The 22,127-nt window shown below is 41.4% G+C and overlaps 1 protein-coding gene across 3 annotated transcripts in view; it reads right to left on the reverse strand.

Annotated features, from left to right (window-relative positions):
* Positions 1-2,246: 2,246 nt before the first annotated feature.
* The window catches only part of LOC118790225 (EGF-containing fibulin-like extracellular matrix protein 1), a 36,159-nt gene continuing 16,278 nt past the window's right edge, over positions 2,247-22,127 (reverse strand). For 2 of the 3 annotated variants that reach the window (XM_036547116.1, XM_036547115.1), the window contains 7 exons: positions 10,182-10,304; positions 9,232-9,351; positions 7,542-7,661; positions 6,832-6,951; positions 4,924-5,047; positions 4,467-4,662; positions 2,247-3,687 (listed from right to left, as the gene is read on the reverse strand). In XM_036547116.1, the coding sequence (XP_036403009.1) occupies positions 3,526-3,687; positions 4,467-4,662; positions 4,924-5,047; positions 6,832-6,951; positions 7,542-7,661; positions 9,232-9,351; positions 10,182-10,304 (965 nt within the window). In that variant the 3' untranslated portion in view covers positions 2,247-3,525. The remainder of the gene's footprint in view (positions 3,688-4,466; positions 4,663-4,923; positions 5,048-6,831; positions 6,952-7,541; positions 7,662-9,231; positions 9,352-10,181; positions 10,305-22,127) is intronic. The other variant, XM_036547117.1, reaches the window with a different exon arrangement.

Genomic DNA, 22,127 nt, shown 5'->3' on the forward strand with positions numbered 1-22,127 from the left:
ATTATTCTTTCCACAGTTTTGTGATTGGTGGCGGCCTTGGATTTCGATCAATGGAATCCAGAGTAGAAGATCAATGACCTTTTCTTCTGAATAAAAAAGCAACTTCACTCTTTCTTCCTGTGTTAATTTTGCTGGCATCACCCATCTGTTTTTTATTATACATCATTGTGAATCCCTATGGGGAACAAATTTTAGGCACCCTGTATCTACCCAAACCCTTAATGATTTAAAAACCATACACAGCAACACTGCAAGCAGTTTAGAGGCCAAACTACTAGTCACTGCTAAAATAGCTCAGATCCTCTGCATTCAGACTCCCCAGATTAAAATTATTTATGGAGATGTATCTCCAGTGGTGGATTGGTAGAAGAGTAACAGCAGATTTTATTATCTTTATTGATATTTAATTCACCGATTGAAATTTGCAGTGGTTTGGGAGTTTTGGGGCGTTCTGTAAAAAGTTTTTAGTGTACGAAAAGGTGTTGCTGTTTTACAAACAAAAGATGATAAAAACACATTTGCAGAAATAGAAATAACTTTAGAATGTGCAGAACACTCACGTTTTATTGTGAAGTTTGAGATGAATGAAAATCATTGAGCAGTTTATGACATCTCATTTTTTTCTGTTTTCAGTATTGTTACCAGCTCTTAAAATATTCCACTCAACTCCTCTTTATATCTCCTTAAAAATGAATTCTAATAAAAAAAAACAGCTGCTCAAGAGACAGGGAGTTGAAGGAGAATGTGTTCAAGGTGAAAAGTAGCTATAGTTTCCTTAAGAGCATGGCTGTGGTCTAATATCCCTGGGATATGGACTCACAGCTCCACAGTACAAAACAAAATGCATAATCTGTGGGGTTATACAGAGGTCAAGAGGACAAGAACACAGTGACATGTCATGCACAACACAACAGCCTCCTATATACTTCTGCCAAACAGGATGTTTGAGCAACAGCTGGTTCTGTCCTATCCTGGGCCTATGCCCCCTCGGTCCTGACCCCGTCCAATCACAGCAGTCTCTGTCCTCTGCCTCCATATCCACAGACACGTGGGTTAAATAGGATTTTGGTAGAAACTTGCACGTGCACATAAAAATCAATATATAAACAGTCACAGAGGATAGCACATTAAAGCATTCATAAAAAAAACACTCCCATCCAATATCGCCCTCTATTAACTCGGAGCTATGCTTCCCTCTTGCCAACTTCCAACTGCGGTTAACACGTCCAGAAATACATCTTCCCAATTTGAAGGGGATCTTCCTTCCAAATGTCTTCTTCAGTGAACCACTCAGGACGGATTCCTTTTAACTGAAACAGGTGTGCTCTCTCCTTTCAGAGCGGGGGCTTGTTTGTGACTGGTCATATCTTGCGCCTGTCGTATTATTTTAAATTTTTTGGATGAATCCACCTCCTGCTCCCTGCTCTCTTGTTATGTAGCCCTATAAACATGTCAGTGCAGCCGTAAATCTGTGCTTTGAGTGGGCTTGCCTTTGTGCTGTTGCTTTACGCAAAAAAATGGGAGTATGATCATACTGACTTGATGTGGCTGTGATAAGTTTGTAATGATCTACTTTAGTGTTGACTTGTCTATCAGCACATTTGGCCGTGGGCTCCATAGTGTTTGGCCTTGCTGGTTCAATAGTCTGTACAAAGATGGATGACAATGATTCAAACATCACTGGCACTAATACAATAATAAGGAACTTTGAAGAGGCCTGACACAATACAGAGTCAAGCCAATATATTGTCCTTTTCCCAACAGCACACAATGTTCTTGTACAGTTAATTACAGGCAGTGCATTTTGGTAGACACATATATGATGCAAACCTATCAATGACTATCAACCACTTTAAACAACTCCTTACATATTTTGAAAAAAAAAAAAAAAACACATAAATCATTTCCAAACTTTTATGTGTAATGTAGCTGTCTGTGTCCAGCTGGGAAGTGCACAGAAGTGTCTAAAGCATGTGATGCAGCCAAACTGAGACATAAAAAATACAATTTACAAGTTTTATTTCATTACAAAATTTCTTTGCACATTAGAGTAAAGTTGCTCAAAGACAGATGTGAAAATACAGTCTTAAATAGAGAACAACAAAAGCACTTCAGTGTGGAACAGGATAGAAAACACAAACTTCTGATTGTTTAAAAGTAGCTTTACATGAAGGTTTTCCTCATGTCAAAGTAGCATTCCATAAACTGTAAAACAGTATAGTATCACCAAAAAGATGTTGCTATTATTAAGATCTCTTAAAAAAAGGAATTCAAAGCAGTGCTGATGAGGAAAATGCAGAATGATGACACATTTAAGAAGGATTACACAACCCTGGAACTAACAGTGCTGTATATTAATGCCTCTTGGCGCCATATGTAATAATTGTCTCTTAAACACATAGAGTTTTTGCAACTTTGAATCATGGTCAAAAACCACCCCTGCGGCCATACCAGTGCTTTAAACATGAATGCCTTGCCTATATGACTCAAAGCTTTGAAAATATATGACGCTGCCAACATTTCTGTTCCCAACTGTTATTGCTTTTTAACCACGGTGGTTCGTTACTGAAGCGTATTCAAAAAGTAAATAAGGTAATATGCATTTATAAATGAAGCATCATATTTCAACATAAACGGCTCCATCTCGCCCAGTCTTTGTTGATGTAATTAGTGCTCTCTAAGTACTGAAATCCCCAGCCCATACATCACTACAGCTAGGTATTACTTAACCCTCCTGGACAGAACTCCATGTTGATTCTAAGAGCTGCAGTTCATTGAGTACAAACTGGAGGCTGGCTACGAATCATTCAAGTTGCATAAATCTCTCCACATACAGGGGGTGCTCACGCACTCTGGACCCCACGTCCTCACATGTGACTGCAAACCAGCTTAAAACAAACCACACCGAAATCACAATACAACGGCTGCCTTCAGACAATCAATTCCATGAAACGGATCAATTCTATCTTTTTCAACACAGAGACGCTGAAATGTAAAACTTCGCAAAACGTCACGTGGCACCTCACAAGAACTAGGCCACCTAAGCCTGAGTTTGTGTGCAGGTATTACGGAAGCTACAAAAGATCCAATTATAGCAAAGGTGAGACAGATATACTGACCACTAAGACACAGGGGATGATGGTTAAAAGGGGGAAACACTTGTCAGAAGTAATTAGTCCTGTATTTACAGTTGGGATTTTGGGTAAGGCACGTTTCATTCAACCTGGAAAAAAAGTCATTTATTCAGTGTAAACAGCCACAGACAGTTGGCTTTCCACATCAGTGGCTCCTGAAGCAGCCAGCCAGCAGCAGTACTCTTATCTCAACTGTTAAGCGCAATAGTACTAAAAAGGAGGAGTATAAGAAATGACCTGTTATGCTCAACCTCGAGTACTTGAACCGAAAGCAAGCTGTTCACAATCTCTCGCCGTTTGCTGCATTTAAGTGGCTATAACTGTAGCGTAGGGGGCTATCTTTTACATGAGAAGCAGTGGTAAAAGGTGCCGGACTCGACGGGCGCGGGCGTTAGAAGGAATACGGCCCCACGATGATGGTGAGCCGTAGCAAAGAGCTGGAGCGGTAGTTTCGGATGCTGCTGTGTGTGACCATCTCCAGGTCCACAATGTGCTCCCGGGGCCCGGACAGGGGCTTGGTGACCACCAGCATGGCGCTGACGTTGCTGGAGCGCTGTGAGGAAACAACAACGGGAAACAGGACGTAATGAATTCGACTGCGTTTCAGTTCCACCTCAATTCCCCACCTCCTAACACCTGCGACTTGTATTACTTGCCGTTCATTGTGCACGTAGAATCACAATGTGATACTGCGATCTAGTGACTGTGATGTATGGTTTTGCGTGTGCACTTTGCTTCCTTTAGTTTCTAGGCTGTCTAGTCAGGTTAGCAAAAGTTAACTTGTGGTACAGCTGGTATGGTGTTGCGCTCACACTCACTGCTCTAGGAGTGTTGTTAGCCTGGTCTGACACCATTGCTCATTCATGAAATGAATGTCATCTAAGGTAACATAATGTAATTCAGTGTGTTTAACAGCAACAGAAATCATTCAAACTTGCTGATGTCATGGTTACTGAATGTGCTTCACAATTACATCTAGGTTAGTGCATATTAATTCAAGGACCAAACTGAACTAACCTAACAGGACCTCGGTTATGTCTGTTATGCACAGGGGGTCAATTCAGGTTGACACTCTTCACACAATCTTACCAACAAATGAAAGGTTCAGTCTTGAACAGGAGACTTCACTTTAACATGGTTACAATGATACCTGTCTGAAAGCAGTGACTCCACTCCACTCCACTCTGTCCAACTTTATACAGGGATGGTAACCTTCATAACATTTTTCACACTTTTACATGTTAAATCATTAATTGCCCACAGAATGACAATACAAACCAGCGACATAAAGGGACAGAAAAGGCAAGGTTAAAAGTTATCTGATTGGCTCACCCTCAGGAAGAACTCTCCCCCCTCATTGCCTGCCTTGATCTGGAAGGTGTTATGCGTATTGGGGTAGATGTTGGTAGCCTGGATCTGGAAGATGTCAGCTGGCACAGAGTGGTCTGACAAGATGCTCATGTACTTGTACACGATCGTCAGAGGCTGCCCGTGGCACATGTTCGTCGCTGATGAACAGACGCAACGACTAAGGGCGCAGAAAAACAGGAAGCCGGCGTCAGCGTTATACCTTGTGTTCGCAACAGTGCATTTGTGTTTGTTTCAGTTTCCACTTGGTTATTGGCATGACAATGCGTGCATTTGTGTTGCTATAAAATATTTATGAAAACAATACGAATAAAAGGTCACAAAAACAGTAACCACGGTTATCATCTTCAAAGATAATAATTCAAAGAAATTTTATTTTCATGTCTTTCTCTCACTCTCTCTGAACCTTGGCCAGACTTACTTCTCCGCTGTCCTCACATAGGGCTCCTGGCAGGGGTTCCTGGGGTAACAGCGGAATCCGCCGTGGTAATTCTGGCACCTCTCGTCGTCTCGGCAGTTGTGGCCTCTTTCACACTCATTTATATCTACCCAGCGACAGGGAACACGGGAGCCGACATGCTTAATCGTGTCACAGTTTTGAGGCTGGCAGGTCCATTATTATGAGCAGCCAACCCACAGATTCATATTCTCACAGGGCTGAAATTCCGAAAATAACACGACAGAAGTCGAACCAAGCTAGGTGATCACGCGTGAGGGAAAAGATATCATCAGCGATGGTGTATAAGACATCATTAAGCATAATGAAATGTCACTGTGCTATTTTCAGTCCCAAACCAAAACATGCATACTGCCAGCAACATTTGCTCTTTGGTGTGGAAGGCATGTCAGGTAAGCCAATAATCTGGAACAGAGAAGATGTCCCCCCCCCAATATTTCTGCAGTAGTGAGGCAATGGCAAAATACAAAGTTTGTGTGTGGCGCTGCGGCTCGTTTCAGTCTTTATCTTGATAAGTGCCTCTGTCTTCATTGATATGTATTACCATGCTTCAGCATGCAACAGTGTGACGAATGTAGCCCAGTCGCACTGGCCTAGTGAAGACAGATTTCACTGTGATGTTTCCAGAGATTCTGCACAGGCATGGATTTTTTGTCTCGCTTTTGAAATAGACACCTTGTACTTTTCATCCTCAGGCTACCGCTACCAGCGATAACTGCAGTTATAGGAAAAGGTTTGACGGGAAGGAAAGGCTGTGAGGCTAAAACTTCACTAACAGTTCAGCCCTAAGTTCAGAGAGGGCTATAATTTGACTTCTCTCGTCGAAAATGGAATCACAGCCAGCTATCAGCTACTAATTTCAGAGGATGAAAATAGCAGCAGACCACCCACGGGCAGCACGCAGCTGAATATACAAAATTATATTTTGCTCTTTTAGAGCTGCTTCTCCAATCATGTCAGCTGTCTGATGAGATCATGAAGGCAATTCATTAGAGTCTTGATCGGTTAGCCAGACGGCTCCAACTTAACAGCTTACACAAAAATCGCTGATTTTTAAGCGCAGAACTGTACTCAAATTCAAAGAAAGGTTTCGTGTCATGACAAAAACAAGCTTTGTTTTTCAGATGACAGTGGCCTACTTGCCCAAACTGCCTTGTTCATGAAACTATACAAATTAGCACTGAAGGTGCACAAGAATTAATACTACTCTGGCATACCAAGTTGACATCATTGAATCAGTTAACTGTGCTTTTTTCTTTCCTCCACTGTAAGTAATGCTGACTAAACGCTGACTATGACATAAACAATGAACCTGAACATAAGAACAGTTTGGGGAAAGGAGGGCAAAGCCTGAATTGTGATTCATCCAATGCCGTAGCTCTGTTCTGCAAGGAAATGAATGTGGGAATAGGCTAGGAGACAAGTAGCCCAATGGCCACACATCCAGCCCAGCTGAGAATGATCACTGATCCACAGCACATGGCACTGTCACCCAATCCTACAGCATGCCAGTCTAAGTCCTTACACAACACCCAGGATTCAACCAAAGATTTCTCTTTTCCAGGAGGCAGAGACTCATCTTTCACAGAGGCAGTGTGCCGTCTGAGAGGACAGACTGAAGACTCGACTACAGGGAACACAGAGTGAACTTAAATAAGGTGCAGCTTACAAGGCTTACAAGGAGTCACCTCACCTGCTTTACTGACCCCAGCATACTTTCCATGACAGTCACCACCAGAGAGCATGCCCATATTCCGCAATATATCTAAGCCGTGCAAATGGCAAAAGGGGAGGTGATGCAGGCTCTTCTGTATTAGGAAGCCCTCTCCAGGTAGGGGGAGAGGCTGTATTTCAGCATGAGGAAGACAGTACCTTGACACAGTCTTGTTCCCTGGAGCTGGTACCCGTCTGGACAAACGCAGGAATAGCCACCCGGGCTGTTGACACACTGATACTGGCACATGTAGCTGGAGAAGCTGCACTCATCGATATCTGGACACAGATGGACACAGACATGTTTACTCACCACAAGGGACGCTGCCAAGAGACAGTGGAGAGTGGCTGCAACTAACAGTCACATTCACTCACAGTACACTCTATATTGACAGTTTTCATGCAATATGGCGTGTGGCCTCTGAGCCACACCCGTCCCCTTCATTTGTATGAAGTGGGACACTGACTGCGAATTCTCTTTGTTGTAACTAAGTGATTTTTAAACACGCTAAGTCTGTAGTAAATGTGCATACTTATAGACATAGGAAACAAAACTAAGACAAATGAGAACTTACCTAGTCAGCTATGGATGAATTAACAAAATGCAATGTTACTATGTGACTGACACGAATCTCTTGATGTTAGACAGTCCAAACAAGGTGTACTGCCTTGTAGAACTAGCTTGTTTGGATGTGTGTTCCAGAATGGTTTCCCTTAGCTTCCATGTGGTCCACCAAAAAGAGGCATGAGAAAAACTGCTACAGTCCTCTGGATATGTTTGATTAAGTATTATACCCTTAAACCTTTCAGCTCTCTTCTAAACGACAGTTTGACTCTTGTCAGAAGTATTGCTGAGGAGGATTACATACCCACGCAGGACCTGGAGTCAGGTGCCAGCTCGTAGCCCTGGTCACATTGACAAATGAAGGAGCTCATGATGTTGTAACACTGGTGCTGACAGGGGTTACTGACCTCACACTCGTTCACATCTGCAACACAAAGTGCACGAATCAGCTGAGGGTCTGTGTGTCCTTCTCACCTTCGAATAGCGGGTATGCAATCTGCCAAGTTACAGGTTGATGGGGCACACCTCATGCCTATACAGCACCAAGTTAGGCCCTTTTTGGGGCTTCCCATATGAATAAGTATAATGACCCTGAGGTCTGACATTAGGTGTCATTAAATGCCATCTAAGATCCATTAAACACACAGAATATCTCATATCTACTACTGTCAAACAATAAACTCCCCAACTTGAATGGGATGGCCATACCAAATATTTACCCATTAACTTACACATTCTCTGAACAACCAAACAAAAACTTTCTCTAGTGAACTTCTATCATGTTCCTTGATGTTTTGGTACAATATATAGTATTAAGTAGTATAGTAGTATAGTGTGGTATAGTAGTGTAAAGTAGATTATTGTATGACAACAACAGTAGGGGCCCATTAAGGAACCAGTACAGTAGTCCCGTAATCCAAACACAACAGTCTTCAGAAGAACGAGGCCTTTCCTTTCATGAAATTTCTACTCTGTTATGAGTCAAGTGTTTTATATTCACGAATTACCCTGTCTGTTGCCCCTTTCTTGGGTGGATTACCTGATATGTGTAATTTAAGGATGCCCTCTGAGGAGGATCCTATGTGCAGGTCCCGTGTGCAATCCTATGTGCTGTGTGGGTGAATATTAAGACAGCACACACCTTTTGTGGAGGATTAAGGCACAGCACCAGTATAATCCCCTCCATGTCATTCTATCTTAGATCTCTGAATCTCTTTGAAGTGCTATTTGCTCCTTTATTTTTCAGGTTGATTTGCAAGCCCGGACAGGCAGATTTAGATGGTTATGCTTTCAGGGGTAACAACAACAACAGACCACGGACTTCAACGCAAAACATATCCATTAAAAACATGATTTGAGTTCTCAAAATTAATCACAAACCTATGCTTTCAGCGTCAGGACTGGGAGCTCCAGAGAACAGATCTCACAGTACATCTATGTATAACTGGATGATATGATCTCCATGCCTTGCCTAAAAACAACACTGTTCTGTTGAATGACATTCTACTGAACACCAAATATAAGCCCCGAGGCAGTCAAAATTAAAATCTTGGAAAAAAACAGAACAGTAGAAATAAAGTAGGATGGGAATAAAGTAGAAATGCAGAATGCTACCCACATGCTCCCACAGTCCAGTTCAATATCATTTTGTTCAGACTCTTCATAACGATCTCAAGGAAATTCACAAGCTACATAAAGAAAAGGTTTCTGAGACACAATCACGTCATAAGCTGCTTGCCCTGACCTTGGTCCTTCCTAGCTCTGCATTGCAGGCCTGAGTACAAAGGACAGCGCTGATGTCAAACCTGCCTGTGTTTGACTGGCCTCTTGCAAGGTGTGTTTTTGTTTTCCAAAGAGGAAATCCTGACGGATTCCCACAAGGCTAATAGAATGCTTTTTAGCCTCCTGAAAGCTGAAATCTCTGCTGTGTGCTCTGGCCAAACCAACAAGGGGGAAGAGAGCTGTATCCCTTGCAGGATACAGGGGGGGCTTACCTATACAAGAGTGATTATTGCTGGCGAGCTGATGCCCAGGGTTGCACTCGCAGTAGTAAGAGCCCACAGTGTTGACGCACCGGTGCATGCAATAATTAGGCAGGAGGCACTCATCTCTATCTGCAGATCCCCAAGCACAGACACACATACATGCATACACATACACACAACATACACACACAACACACATATACACAGGAATCCATACACACACACACACACACACACACAGAAATTCATTAACACACACACACACACACACACACAGAAATTCATTAACACACACACACACACACACACACACAATCAAAAGCAAACAAAAACAATATGAGATTACATAACCTTATTGTGTTCTTGGATTAAAAACAGAGTGCTTGCCAACTGGACTGTGTGGTGCCTAATAGTAGCCATCAAATGAACTGAAGGTGTGTGAAGGAGCGCAAGAAAATATGTTTGTAAGTCAGTCCTGGTGAACACATTTAAGTATGTCTAAACAGGTTAAGATTTTATGTTGCGTGGTCATTATTTTTTGGATTATTAAAAGGCTTCTAACATATTATAAAAGTCCTTTATAGACAGATGAGGGTGCAATCAGAAAGTGGTCACTAACAATAGGACATTAGAACACAATAGAATAGAACACTTCCAGGGCTTATGAGTTCTCTTGCATTTAATTCACTTCACTTAATTTCCAGTTATTAAAGTAATTTTTGTCTTCTGCATATTTTTGAAGCTGATCGAAAAAAGAAACTCTTAGTTTAGCCACGGAGATACCCACGTAGACATTTAAAACAAGAAAATACTAATTTTCATAATTTGTATAATTTATTTGAACATTTCAATGTTTATGATGACAAAATATTTCTAACCTGAACAATTTTCACAAAATATTTCCAGTGTAGGGACGGAGTTCTGCCAAGGGTAAAATGGCAGCGGGACAGTTCACTCACCCACACACTGGTCCCCATTCCTCCGGAAGCCAGGTGGACACTGGCAACTGTAAGAGCCCCTGGTGTTGTAACACATCTGGTCTGATCTGCAGGTGTGTCTACCTGTGGCACACTCATCTATATCTGTGCACAGGAGAACAGACACAGGTACCGGGGGTCAGAGTTACAGGGGGACTCTGTCTAATAACACATTAATTTGATCTGCCAAACTGCTCACAAATATTTCAGTTTGGTAGGCCCATACATAATGATACGTAATGTGTGTTTAGTTTTTTTTTTTAATTATTGGAACCTCAGAACAAATGGATGTCTTGTATTTTATATGAAGATTATTATGATAACACTGAATATTACTGTTATTGTCAGCACCAACAATAATGCATTTTTGTATTGTTTTCTATGCAACCACTGCTGTATTTCCTCCCTTTGTTGGTATGTGTGACTGCATAAATGACCTTCCCACATAATTTCTGGAAGGTTTTCTGTACGCTATTTGGACGGCACTTTTCTTTGTTGGACAACATCTGACATCACATTGGATCAAGCCCGATGGCAGCTGATCAAAAGGGAAAAAGGGCCTTATCCAGTTCACGGTGGGTGTGGGCCGACAGGAAATAGTTGATTGTATCTCGCGCTAATGGATGATTAACCGGGAAGCCTTGCGAAGCGGGCCACAGTACGTGTGAAGCCTGGGGACCTGCCCCTGAGTTCATCTGATGTGCTTTATGCTTTTTAACTGCAATAACAAGCCATCCTCCGGAGCCTCTAATAAGCAGGTGTTTGAAGTCTGGGGTGAAGATGCATACGGGAAAGTTGCACTGTAGGTTGAATCTTAAAAGTGCTTGTTGTGCAGTGTTTATTCTGTAGTCAATATCAATGCGGCTTCAGCTGAAGTATATGTTTTGTAAAGCGACATTCCCTTTTAAAAAAGACTCATAAGGAGTGTGACGCTATTATTCACGTGCCTATTCCTCAGATTCAAAACCTCTGGTAATGAGTCCATTCTCCTAGCCACTTCTGAACAATGCTGTTCTAATATAATGGCCTAAAGGATACCCATCAATCAGGAGCTTGGGTCCTGACAAATGGTAGTGTATTAATATAATGTTACTAATTATATCACACTGCACAGGAGAGGCCTTAGCTAACACAAATACTAGAGGAGGGTTACCTCTCAAAACAGATGTATGTTATTCATGACTTTTCAAGATTTTCATGAAATATTTTTAATATAAAGAGTTAAATTTCAACATAACTGTGCTACCTGCAGTAGAATATGAAAGGCAGGGGTATATTGACCTGTTACTATCAAAATATATCAGCACACTGACATTATCAGGGCAATTTTTCATGTCTTGTCAAGGCCAGGTCAATGTGGCAAAGTACAATTCAGTAAGCTGCATGATCAGTCCAGTGTCCTTGATTAAAATACTTCTGGCACATACAGTAGTCATGTCTCATTCACACAATGTGCTACATACTAAGTGGAAACCTTACTGGAAACTTTAAATTCACAGACGGCTAAATCCTAAGCACAGCACACCTTTCTGGCTCGCAAGTTCCTTCATAGATGCATGTCATTTCAAGAGCAAAAAAATATACATTTCAAGGAAAGGTTGCTTTTTAAAACAACACCAACTCAAAGCCTTCAGATCAAAAAGTCTCACTTTTTAAATGTTGCAGGGGTGTCCACTTTATTAACAAAGTGCCTGTTTTTCATGGTGGTGTCATGGAATTAAAGTGTGTGTTCCTGAGAAGCATCCACACAGCTCAGAACTGGAGAAAGGCCTGCTTTTCTGTCCTACAGATAAATATGTTCCAGCCTTGGGTGGTCTGTGGTTGCCAACTATAAACAGTAAATAGACTACATATCTACTAAATGAAAGCTTTTTTATATATATGCTACACATGTTATTGAAATTTGAAATCTGAGTTGACTGAGTGACACACAGGCAGTACAGAATGTTATATCCAGATGCTATAAAGGTAGTTTTTTCCATCATCTACAGATTTGTGTTGCTTTCTGGTAGTCCTGTCCTGCGTGTACAGTATGAGAATTATGTCATTTTGGGAGGGCGCCCCACCTGGGGCTTGTAGTCTGTGAACATATATCCTACCCTGCCCAGCTCTATCTCCACTCTACAAATCTCAGCTGGCCTGGGCCTGAGAGTGGGGGTTGGGATAGCTTGCTCAGCAGACAGATACATACAGTAACATAAGATTCTTATGCTTTGGCCTACAAAGGATCCCCCACTTCAGTTCCGTTCACCATGTCATCAGTTATATATTTGTGATTATGTTCCAGGGCATTACAAATGACCAAATCAGATCATTACCAATGTCAACATCCAGGCACACACCTTGCATAAAATGCAACTGCAGAGTGAGGAAAGGTGAACAGCGTAATCCTGTCCTGAATTTAAACTGTTTGCTGCCAGTGGTAAGAGTTTACTTATGACTTATTTAGTTTAGTTAAATTATTTATTAACTTGAAAATAAACTGCTATAGGTTCAGTAACAATGACACAATCAAGCATTCATGGTTCATTGTTAAAGTGTGCCAGGAGGTAAAATCTCTTCCTCTACTGACAAACAGATTTAGACCAGTTCTGTAGCATGCTGGGAAAGAGATGATCTGCTAGTTTTGTTGTGAATCTGATACTGTATGTTGTGCCCTCATACAACACTGATGAAGGATTATGAAAACCACCTATAATCCTTACACAACCATGCTATCCAAAAAGCTGTAATCAACCCGGAGCCAATAAATTGTGACACTATTTGCTATTGACATTACTTTGCACAAAAGGTTATCCCCTTAAAATTTTATACAACTGTTGTTCAAGTCACTGACCGGACTGACCCTTTGAAAATGGATCCCTTGTTCTCATCATTTGCCATGTTCAAGAAGAAATCCCAGAACACTTGCTTCATACTGAGAAATTATGATTTGAAATGCACACAGCACTCCCTCTCACTCACACACACACCCATAATCCTTCTACATTAATCCTGCTAACAGTAGGCCACATAAAGGTATCTCTGTACTCCCCATGTTGTATATCACAGGGCATGTCCAGCTCAAGCAGGTCCCTTGGGCCTCGTTAATATGACCATCTCTTGGATCTCTGAGCAGCCTCAGTGTGTGCTCTGAAGCAAATCCATTACACCACTAGACATTTTAAGGCAAAACATCTCGGGACTATGGAAAAGGAAATTAAGTTTGAGGGCCCACCCATGTGGGAGCTCCGCGTTAACGTTCTCCATGAGCTGAATTCTCAACAGATCAAACCTGTGCCAAATGACCAAAAAGCATATTCACAATGAAAGATAGTGGCCTGACTGGCTCAACTTTTTCTGTAGACATCTGATATATTGGGGCAATTCAGCTCATACATGAACACATCTCAAGTGCTGACAGAGACGCAGATACCATGCGCCTTACAACATTGCTATACAGCATAATTTGTCTTCATTCTGACAATATTACTTTCTGTACCTCATGCTCCATATTTTTTTTATTTAGTGGTATACTATTTGAAAATATTCTGGTGACAACTTTCATAAAATACTAGGATAATTAGGAATAATTGTGAAGCATATTGAGCATAAAGTATCAATACAAAACAGCAATGAGTGCATCATTCAAACGCCAGAGCTATGGGCAAGAATTTAAAATGGAAGTAGTTGTGGCTCTAAGGATTGGACTTTGCATAGAAGGCAAAGATTTTTCAAACCAGTTTGCAGTCTTGCTGAGGCACTCATCACTGATGTTGCCACATTTGCCAGACGTGAGTGTTAATAACACACCCCCGAAATATTCACAGTTTCTTGATGTGATGGTGTGTTTAATGAGAGGCAGGGTTCCCCTTTGTCTTACCCATGGTTCTAAAGCATTAATAAACACAACTGGTGCGGCCAGGAGCTCGTAAATGCTACTCAAACACCATAATAATGCATCCAAACCCAGCCTCTCCCACAGTTAAACTACCATTCTCTCAAGTGGTCATAAAAGAAAAGGGTTCCTTTTGAGCTTTGTACAGGGACCGAAGTGCCATTCCAGGTTTCGGTTTCAGGCGCAGTGGCCTTGTCATCGTTTCAGGCTCGATTTATTGGCTCTACTGTGCATTTGATCTCAATATCTTTCTCCTAGGTTTTTCGGGGGATGAATTTTAAAAGCCCTCCGGGGGGTTGAGGGCGGCGCTGGACGCAGCACAAAGCAAGAGAGTTCAGTGGCTGTAACCTCGCCGTAGTTTTATAGGTGCATTAATGTGATCCCTGCGGCCCGCTCCTGAAAGGGTCCGGCGTTCACAGCGAAACAGCTGTGGTGCGTTAGGGGGGCTCCGTGCCAAGAGCCGGGAGAAAGTGAACGGACGAGCAGAACGCGGGATGACCCCCCCCCCCCCCAATCAATGCGGTGAACTTGGGACGGCCGGAAAAGCCAAGACTAAAAGGCGGTCTCACTTTCGCGAGATGTTCAGTTCGCCGCATGTTGTGTCATAAGTTTGGGCAAACTTGGGACACTTCTGACAAGAGACAGAAAACACCAGAAGCTGCTCTTTGTCCTTTCTGAAACACATCTTAAACTGTAATTTTACCACAATATGGAACACTGCTTTTTTTACAGGATTTGTTCTGACATGCTAGAGCTTGTTGTAATTATGGCACAAGTGCATTTGGTTTGTTTTTCACTGAGTCACAGTAATGGAAAGTAGGATTTTATCCAAAGAACAACTTGAGTCACATTATCTGTCAGTTATTCTATTTGGTTGTATTTATTAGAAACTGTAAATCTTGGAAAAGCAGAGGCAAAACTGTTTTAAGTTAACAAGCCGTAAAATTTCGCAACTCCTTTTTATAGGTCTGCCAGACATGACCAAAAGGGAGATGAGTTTATTCAACTTAAAACACACAGGCACACGCACATGTGCATAACAACCACACACAAGCATGCATACACACATACACACATACAGACATAAATACACATAACCACTCACATAACAACTACAAGCAAACACATACACACACTCACACTAGCTGGATGCATCCATAAATATCATACAAAACAAAATCTAGCAATAATATATAACATATCAATAACTTGTTAATAGACTATACATTGCATATTTTTCTTGTACGCTATGAACATATAGCACTTTATGAAATATATTTCAATTATACCAATTAGATTTGCCAACAATTTACAGCTGCATGTGCATTTTCAATTTAATACCCATTTAACATTATCCAGGATCATAGCATAATAATATCTAATATTTCACTACTTTAACCACTGATACATCACACCAAATGATATATGACATAATATGACCACTTCAAGTCAACACCAAGATAATGTGTCTGCATAATGCATAGATCGAAAGTTACAAAGTAATAAGCCTGGATGAGCAAAAATGGCAAAAGGCAGAAATTCAATTAACCACATCTATTAACCATATCTATAGAAATTATTGAAGATATAATCATGAAACTTTGCCTCGGCTGTAACACCCACCAGATGTAAGAATCAAAAATCAAAATGTAGGACCTTTATAAAATAAGAAAAAAATGTGGGAGTGGAGCCAGAGAAGAGCTGATTCGACACAATGATCCTGCACAGCCCAGGCCACAGATCCCAGGACAGAGAGAGATCAGACACACAATGCCCAGGAAGAGGGCCTGTCCAGGTCTGTTCCCCCCCCCTCCACAACCCCGGGTGGTGGATGACAGGACCGCGCTTCTCTGACTCACCTCACATTATCAAAAGGGCACTTTCCACATGGGTTTCATCAACCTACTCAAGCTGTTTGTTTTCAGTCCAGGCTCCCCAGCGGTCAGATACGAGCGACCCTTACGAATAACCAGAATGCCAAAAAGGGCAGAACAAACAAAAAAAAACGCAACAAGGGGTTCTCTCTGACACGTCTTTGTCACATCATAAAGCATAATCGTGCCATTTCCCAAAAATGCAAGAGCAGAGCGCCGGCTCCAGCCGAAAATGCTGGAGCGAGCTTAAATCTCACAGGGGCAGTCTCCAGTAAGTTGTTATCAGATAACACTGTAACCGCTCCAACCTCCCTCCCCAGACGCTCAGACTGTATCATTTCATTTTCTTTTCACTAAACAAAGACCTCAGTATTACAGGCAGTTTGATTTATTCATAATACAACGTTGGAACAACTGTGTAGGCCTGTGTAATTTGCCAGTATTTAAGGGTACATAGATGCACATTTCTGTGTTCAGCCCAAGCATATGATGCAGCAACACTGTTGCAAAATAATTACTTATACAAGTAAATTCCATGTATACTTACATTACATTACATTACATTACTTACATTGTTCCCACATGCTGGTGCTAAAATTCTTCAAAGGGTTTTTTTCAGACTTCAAAACCTTCAATCAAAACATACTCTATACATGGATTGAATTGACTGTGAACCTGATATTTACTCTAAAACGTTAAGAAATAATGCACTATGTCACCCGCTTACAGGGGCCAAACTTTAGTGCCAGAGATGAAAATGAAAAACATAGAGGAAGGATGTACTTGTAGTCATGTTCTGCATGGCTTCCCAGCCGGAAAAAAACACATCTCTATACAAACTGTCTGCCACATTTACTTGTGTGCAGGTATTTAACTCAGAGGCCAAAACAGCTTTCCATCAGAGGGGATGTGAGCTTTGAATCCACACCAAACTGACTGCCAGCCCCGTGGGTGTTGGACCGACAGGCACGGTCAGCCAGGCTGCGAGGCTGGGTGGAGCTGTCACAAACGCGCTGCTTATCTGAGGGATGAACTGCATGCCGGTGTGACACGCAGTCTGCCGCGGTCTCCGGTGCTCTGAGTAAACACGCGGATTCCTGGTTCGGTTCCAGCTTACACAGACGTCTGTGTAGGTGATCTGCCGATTCTCACATCACCTGACCTACAACAACCGGTCAAAAGTTTGGGCACACCTAAGACAGTGGGAAACATGCATTCAAAGATATCTTCGATCTAAAGACTTACGCTTAAATGCTTGAAATCTGTTTCTTAGAATATAAGATAGTGAAGTTGATGCCTATATATGAATTTATTTCCAAAAATATATATGTTTTTTTAAAAAATATTTTTTGGCTACTTTAAAGAATCTAAAATAGAAGATAGTTTTGATTTGTTTAACACTTTTTTGGTCACTGCATAATTCCGTCTGTGTTATTTCATAGTTTTGATGTCTTTGCTATTATTCTAAAAGGCGGAAGAACCCTTCTATGAGTAGATGTGTCCAAACTTTTGACTGGTACTACACACAGCTGTGTGAGAAAGGGGCAAAAGCCGTGACCGGGAATAAGATCCCCAGCCACGGGGGGGGGTTATCTGCCCTTGCTTACACCTGCATTGGTGGCACTGTTACTCCGCACTCCGTTACTCCTGCAGTTCACGCATGCACATCTCGAGTCGGGTCGGCAACGTGTGCACCTGCACTCACTCACTCACATCTAAACTCCAAGCTGCGCTGCGCTCAGAACTGAACTGTGTTAAGTGCCAAATGAAATACTTGCTTTGAGATGGAGTAACCTAAGTCAGGCAGTATACGGTAGTCAGGGTGCACAATGTTAAGGGGCAAAGAGGCGTGCAAAGCCTTTTTGACCAGATAGACCCAGAGTATATTTGCTGTATATGACAGGCAGCACTGTGGTTCACTGACTGATGACAACAGAGTTTATTAATAAGAGCAAATCAACCACTCTAAAAGGGTATGTATGTGCTCCACTGTATGATAAAGACATCTGTCAAGACAGAAGAAATGCTTAAAGGCCAGTTTAATCCAACTGACAGTCATTGAGGTTTTTAAACAATCATTGAAGTTGTTAATGTTGAGATATAATCAACTAACTTCTGACATAAACAACCACTTAAAAAAAACTACTTTCACAGTCTAAGAACAGATTGCATGAATAAAATGTGTTGGTATTGACTGATCTCACAAAGGAAGGATCTGGATGTCGTTTTCCCAAAGGTTTGGCATGAACGTCCAGAGACTGAAATCCTTGCTTTGAAATAGTTTCAAGCCTCTCCGAGTTCATGCACCTACATGCCTTGCTGAAAAATGTGACCTTTATTTTACTTTTCCAGTGCCAGTCAGAGGGGAACATTGTGTAATTCCACTCACCACAGTGGGCTGAAATGAATCTCGCCTGACATTTATTTAGTCCTCGTGCTGAGGGAGCTCTTGATAAAGTGCTTCTGTGGAAACGGTGCAACCTGCAAAGAGCAGAGTCTGATAACAGTGGCAATGATGATGGACTGCGTTTACAGTATACACCACCTTTCAAAGGGGAATCTTAAAACAGTGCCCGTGAGGACGGGACTCACCCCGACCACCACCGATGTGTAGCATCCACCTGGGCGATGTATGGCAGCCATTTTGTGCTAGGAGACTCACTACATGTTGGTCAGGAGTGGGGTGGAGTTGTGGCCAATCAAACCGGGGGCTTTATAACTGGCTCACTCTTGTCCTAGAGTTGCATATTCGTTTTCGTTCACCTCCAGTCTTGTCCACTTAAGTAGAAAAATTAACTAGTTGAGAACTTCAATCAGAGCATTACAACAATGATTCAACCCCTTCCCTCCCCCCTGACTATTATTATGTAATAATACTTATTATAGTATTATTTTTATAGATTTTACAGATAGAGAGACATTGATACATTTCCAGGCAAAATACATATCTTTTCCTTAGGAATACCCAGTGTCACCAAGTCTGTGATCAGATCCGTAGACAGATTATGTGTGTTCTGCCTGAACTATAATAACAACCAGACTCAATGTAGCATTTAAAAACATGCTGCAAACTGATCTAGACTTAAAGCCTTCAGACACATACTGTGTGGGCCACATGTGGGTGTCTGTGTAAACAGAGTTACAATGTGTTATCAACATGAGGGAAATGAAAAGGGGAACCATACTTCAGTCAGTATTCACTCAGAATCAGTATTTCTTACTTTGCAACTCAGCTAACTGAACTAATGTGACAGACAAGTATGCACTGCAATATCCACCATCATGCTATTTTACAGTAATCCATGTGTATAGACCTGCATGTAGATGTTACAAGGTCAGGCATAGATTCACGTATACTATAAGCCTTTCTCAAAAATTCCATGAAATTGCAACAAATAAAGCCACCAGATCACTTTTCGATAAAACAATAACATACTGTTTGATGGCATGTTGATTCTGCCGTAACCAAGGTGATGGAATTTGCTGCTCAAGACTGAATATTTTTGCTGAGCCTCTGTTTATGTGTGGACCTTTCCGGGCTTTTTGAAGTTAGATGTGTCAGTCCGAATGGCCTGTGATTTAGGTCAGCAATTCAAAGTCTGAGCCGTTTTGACGATGATGTCAGTGGAAAGATGAGGAAATTTGAGAGCAATGGAACAGGGGGCGGCTGAGCTACATTTTCTGTTCCATAAATAATAACAACAACATTTACCACTCAAGTAGCAGGTAATTTAACTTCATTTCTTTATTTCCTGTTCATTTCTTTTGCTGTCATTACTTTGGAAAAAAGGTTTGAAGTTTGAGTTAGCACTACGGTAGAGGAGTTTAAGCCAAACAGCATGTTAACAAACACACAATTTCCTTGAGGCGATTACCGTGATATGATGATTGACTCATTTAAAAAAATAACTTTTAAGTACTTATGGTTGCCTCAAAGGAAGTTTATTCATGGTTGCATAATGAGCAGAATTTATTTTGGATTTGTAAAAATATCTCTGGAGACCAATCTCTCTTTGAATATTGCTCTGAAACGGAATTAAATCCCTCCAAAACTGTATTTTGAGATTTGCCAATATTATATCAAAGCTCGGACCTGCTTGAATTATTATTAAAAGCAGAGCGCAATCCACAAGAGAGGCAAATCTTTAGTAATTACCTCCTCTGTTTTTTTTTCCGTTACTTGAAAGACATCAGAGGCAATAAATGGAGGGATCCAGGGAGCACCTGTCTAACCTCAAATATGATGGCCTGGACTCCCAAGGTGATGCACCGAAAAAGCTTTGGAGCAAGCAATAGCTGAAACACACTCATCAGGGATCTGAAAAGAATATGGGCAGGTGGGCGACTGTTTTGAGAAACACACTCACATCCACACCCGTCTCACAAGGGATTTTGCAGGGATGACTCAAAGTTAACAGGGATCAAAGCCTCTTTTATGACACCACTTTATAAACAGTCCCTGAAAAATCAAAGGCCCCCCCTGCTTTCATCCAAAAGTGAGCAGATACGGTATGATTAACCTTAAAGAGAATTTACAGCAATATGTGGTCACTGAAATATGACTCAGGGTTTCTGTGAGCACTGATCAAAATAGAAGGAACCCCCAGTAAGGATTCCCTGATTGCTTTTCAGTATAGCACATGCATTTCTATATAGCACTGGACCACTTTAATCAAAGGAAAATCTTGTTGCAATTGGCTGTAACACCATTTCACTGTCCAAATGTTGACTCTACAACTCAACAGCTGCACGAGGGCAGGGATGATGGTCAGGTCACATCTTTACTGTAATGACTGACTAACCAAAGGTCTCATGTAAAAGAGTGTAATCATTTGCAAGGTCATAGGTTAAAGTATTAAGTACAAAGGTCAGGTATGAGATCAATTGTCAGTGCTTCACAGAGGTGCTCATGGGAAGTGAAGTTTATAGCTGCTGTTAGGTTCTCAACAGCTGCTAAGTATGGATTTAACCTTCCATTGTCAGTGTTTCAAAACTCCATGTTATGTGACAGGAATCATGAGAGTAAATGATAGGGTGGCAGTGTAGCATTGTGGTTAAGAAGCAGGAATCGTAACTGAAAGGTTGCCGGTTTGATTCTCCACTGGGGCACTGCTGCTGTACACTTGGGCAAGGCACTTAACCCACAATTGCCTCAGTGAGTATTAAGCTGTAAAAACGAAATGAAAACCAATGTAAGTCTCCCTGGATAAGAGCATCTGCTAAATGCCAATAATATAAAAAAGAAGCTTATGGAAAATACAAGTTACAAAGATGTTTGGTCACCTCTGTGACTGACTTGGCTTCCTTCAGTTTACCAAAATGCAAGGAAAAAATATCTTGTGATAAAAGTCCCTCATAACTACAGAAGAGAGGCAGGACAAAGATAGGAGAGCAGAGATGAGTATTTGTGGAAACTACACATCAGTGTTAAAATCTCTTCATATTTCCATCGAGAGCGGCTGACAGCTAGCTTTTTCCCTTTCCTCCTTATGTCGACATAATTTTTGCAGCTGCTTTTGGAGGAACATGGAAGGGTATCAGATTTGAAGGCATTTCCTGACAATCATTATCAATGGCACAAAGAATTGCTCTCTATTTTTGTAGAATCTGCTCTTTTCATTTGCCTGGCCCAAAAGCTACTGTTTCCTGAAGATGTTAATACCTATTACAAACGATCATAAAAGAAGGCTGGTTCCGTTCCTCACTACAGGCTAATTTGTTTTCACGGAATCTAAGTTTTGGCTTTATCCAAACATCATATCATCCGCAGTTTCCTGTCATATCTTTCCTTTCATCTCGAGTATGATGAGTGAGTTTGTTTCTGCAGAGTTCCTTGTGGTTTTTTTTTCTTAGAGCTCGTGTTTATCATTCCATGTTCAGTAACTATTCCATCACCAAGGAACAAATGCAGAAAAAACGACACTGCATTGCATTCTTAAAGAAATATGTGATTCCTCCACAAACATTCAGACAATGGAAAAATACACACTTTTCCATCAGAAAGGGCACTTAAGGTTCTTCATTTTCGATCTTTCAAGTCCTCTTAAAACACTGCCAGAAATCCTTGCCACAACATACCTGGAATCAAGCTGGCTGACGTCAGAATTTTGGGTGGTATTTATGAACCCTCAACATACAGAGTACATTTTTTTTGTACTGTAGAAGAGTATGTCCTGT

The sequence above is a fragment of the Megalops cyprinoides genome, chromosome 15 (assembly GCF_013368585.1).
Source record: "Megalops cyprinoides isolate fMegCyp1 chromosome 15, fMegCyp1.pri, whole genome shotgun sequence".
Classification (NCBI taxonomy): Eukaryota; Metazoa; Chordata; class Actinopteri; order Elopiformes; family Megalopidae; genus Megalops; species Megalops cyprinoides.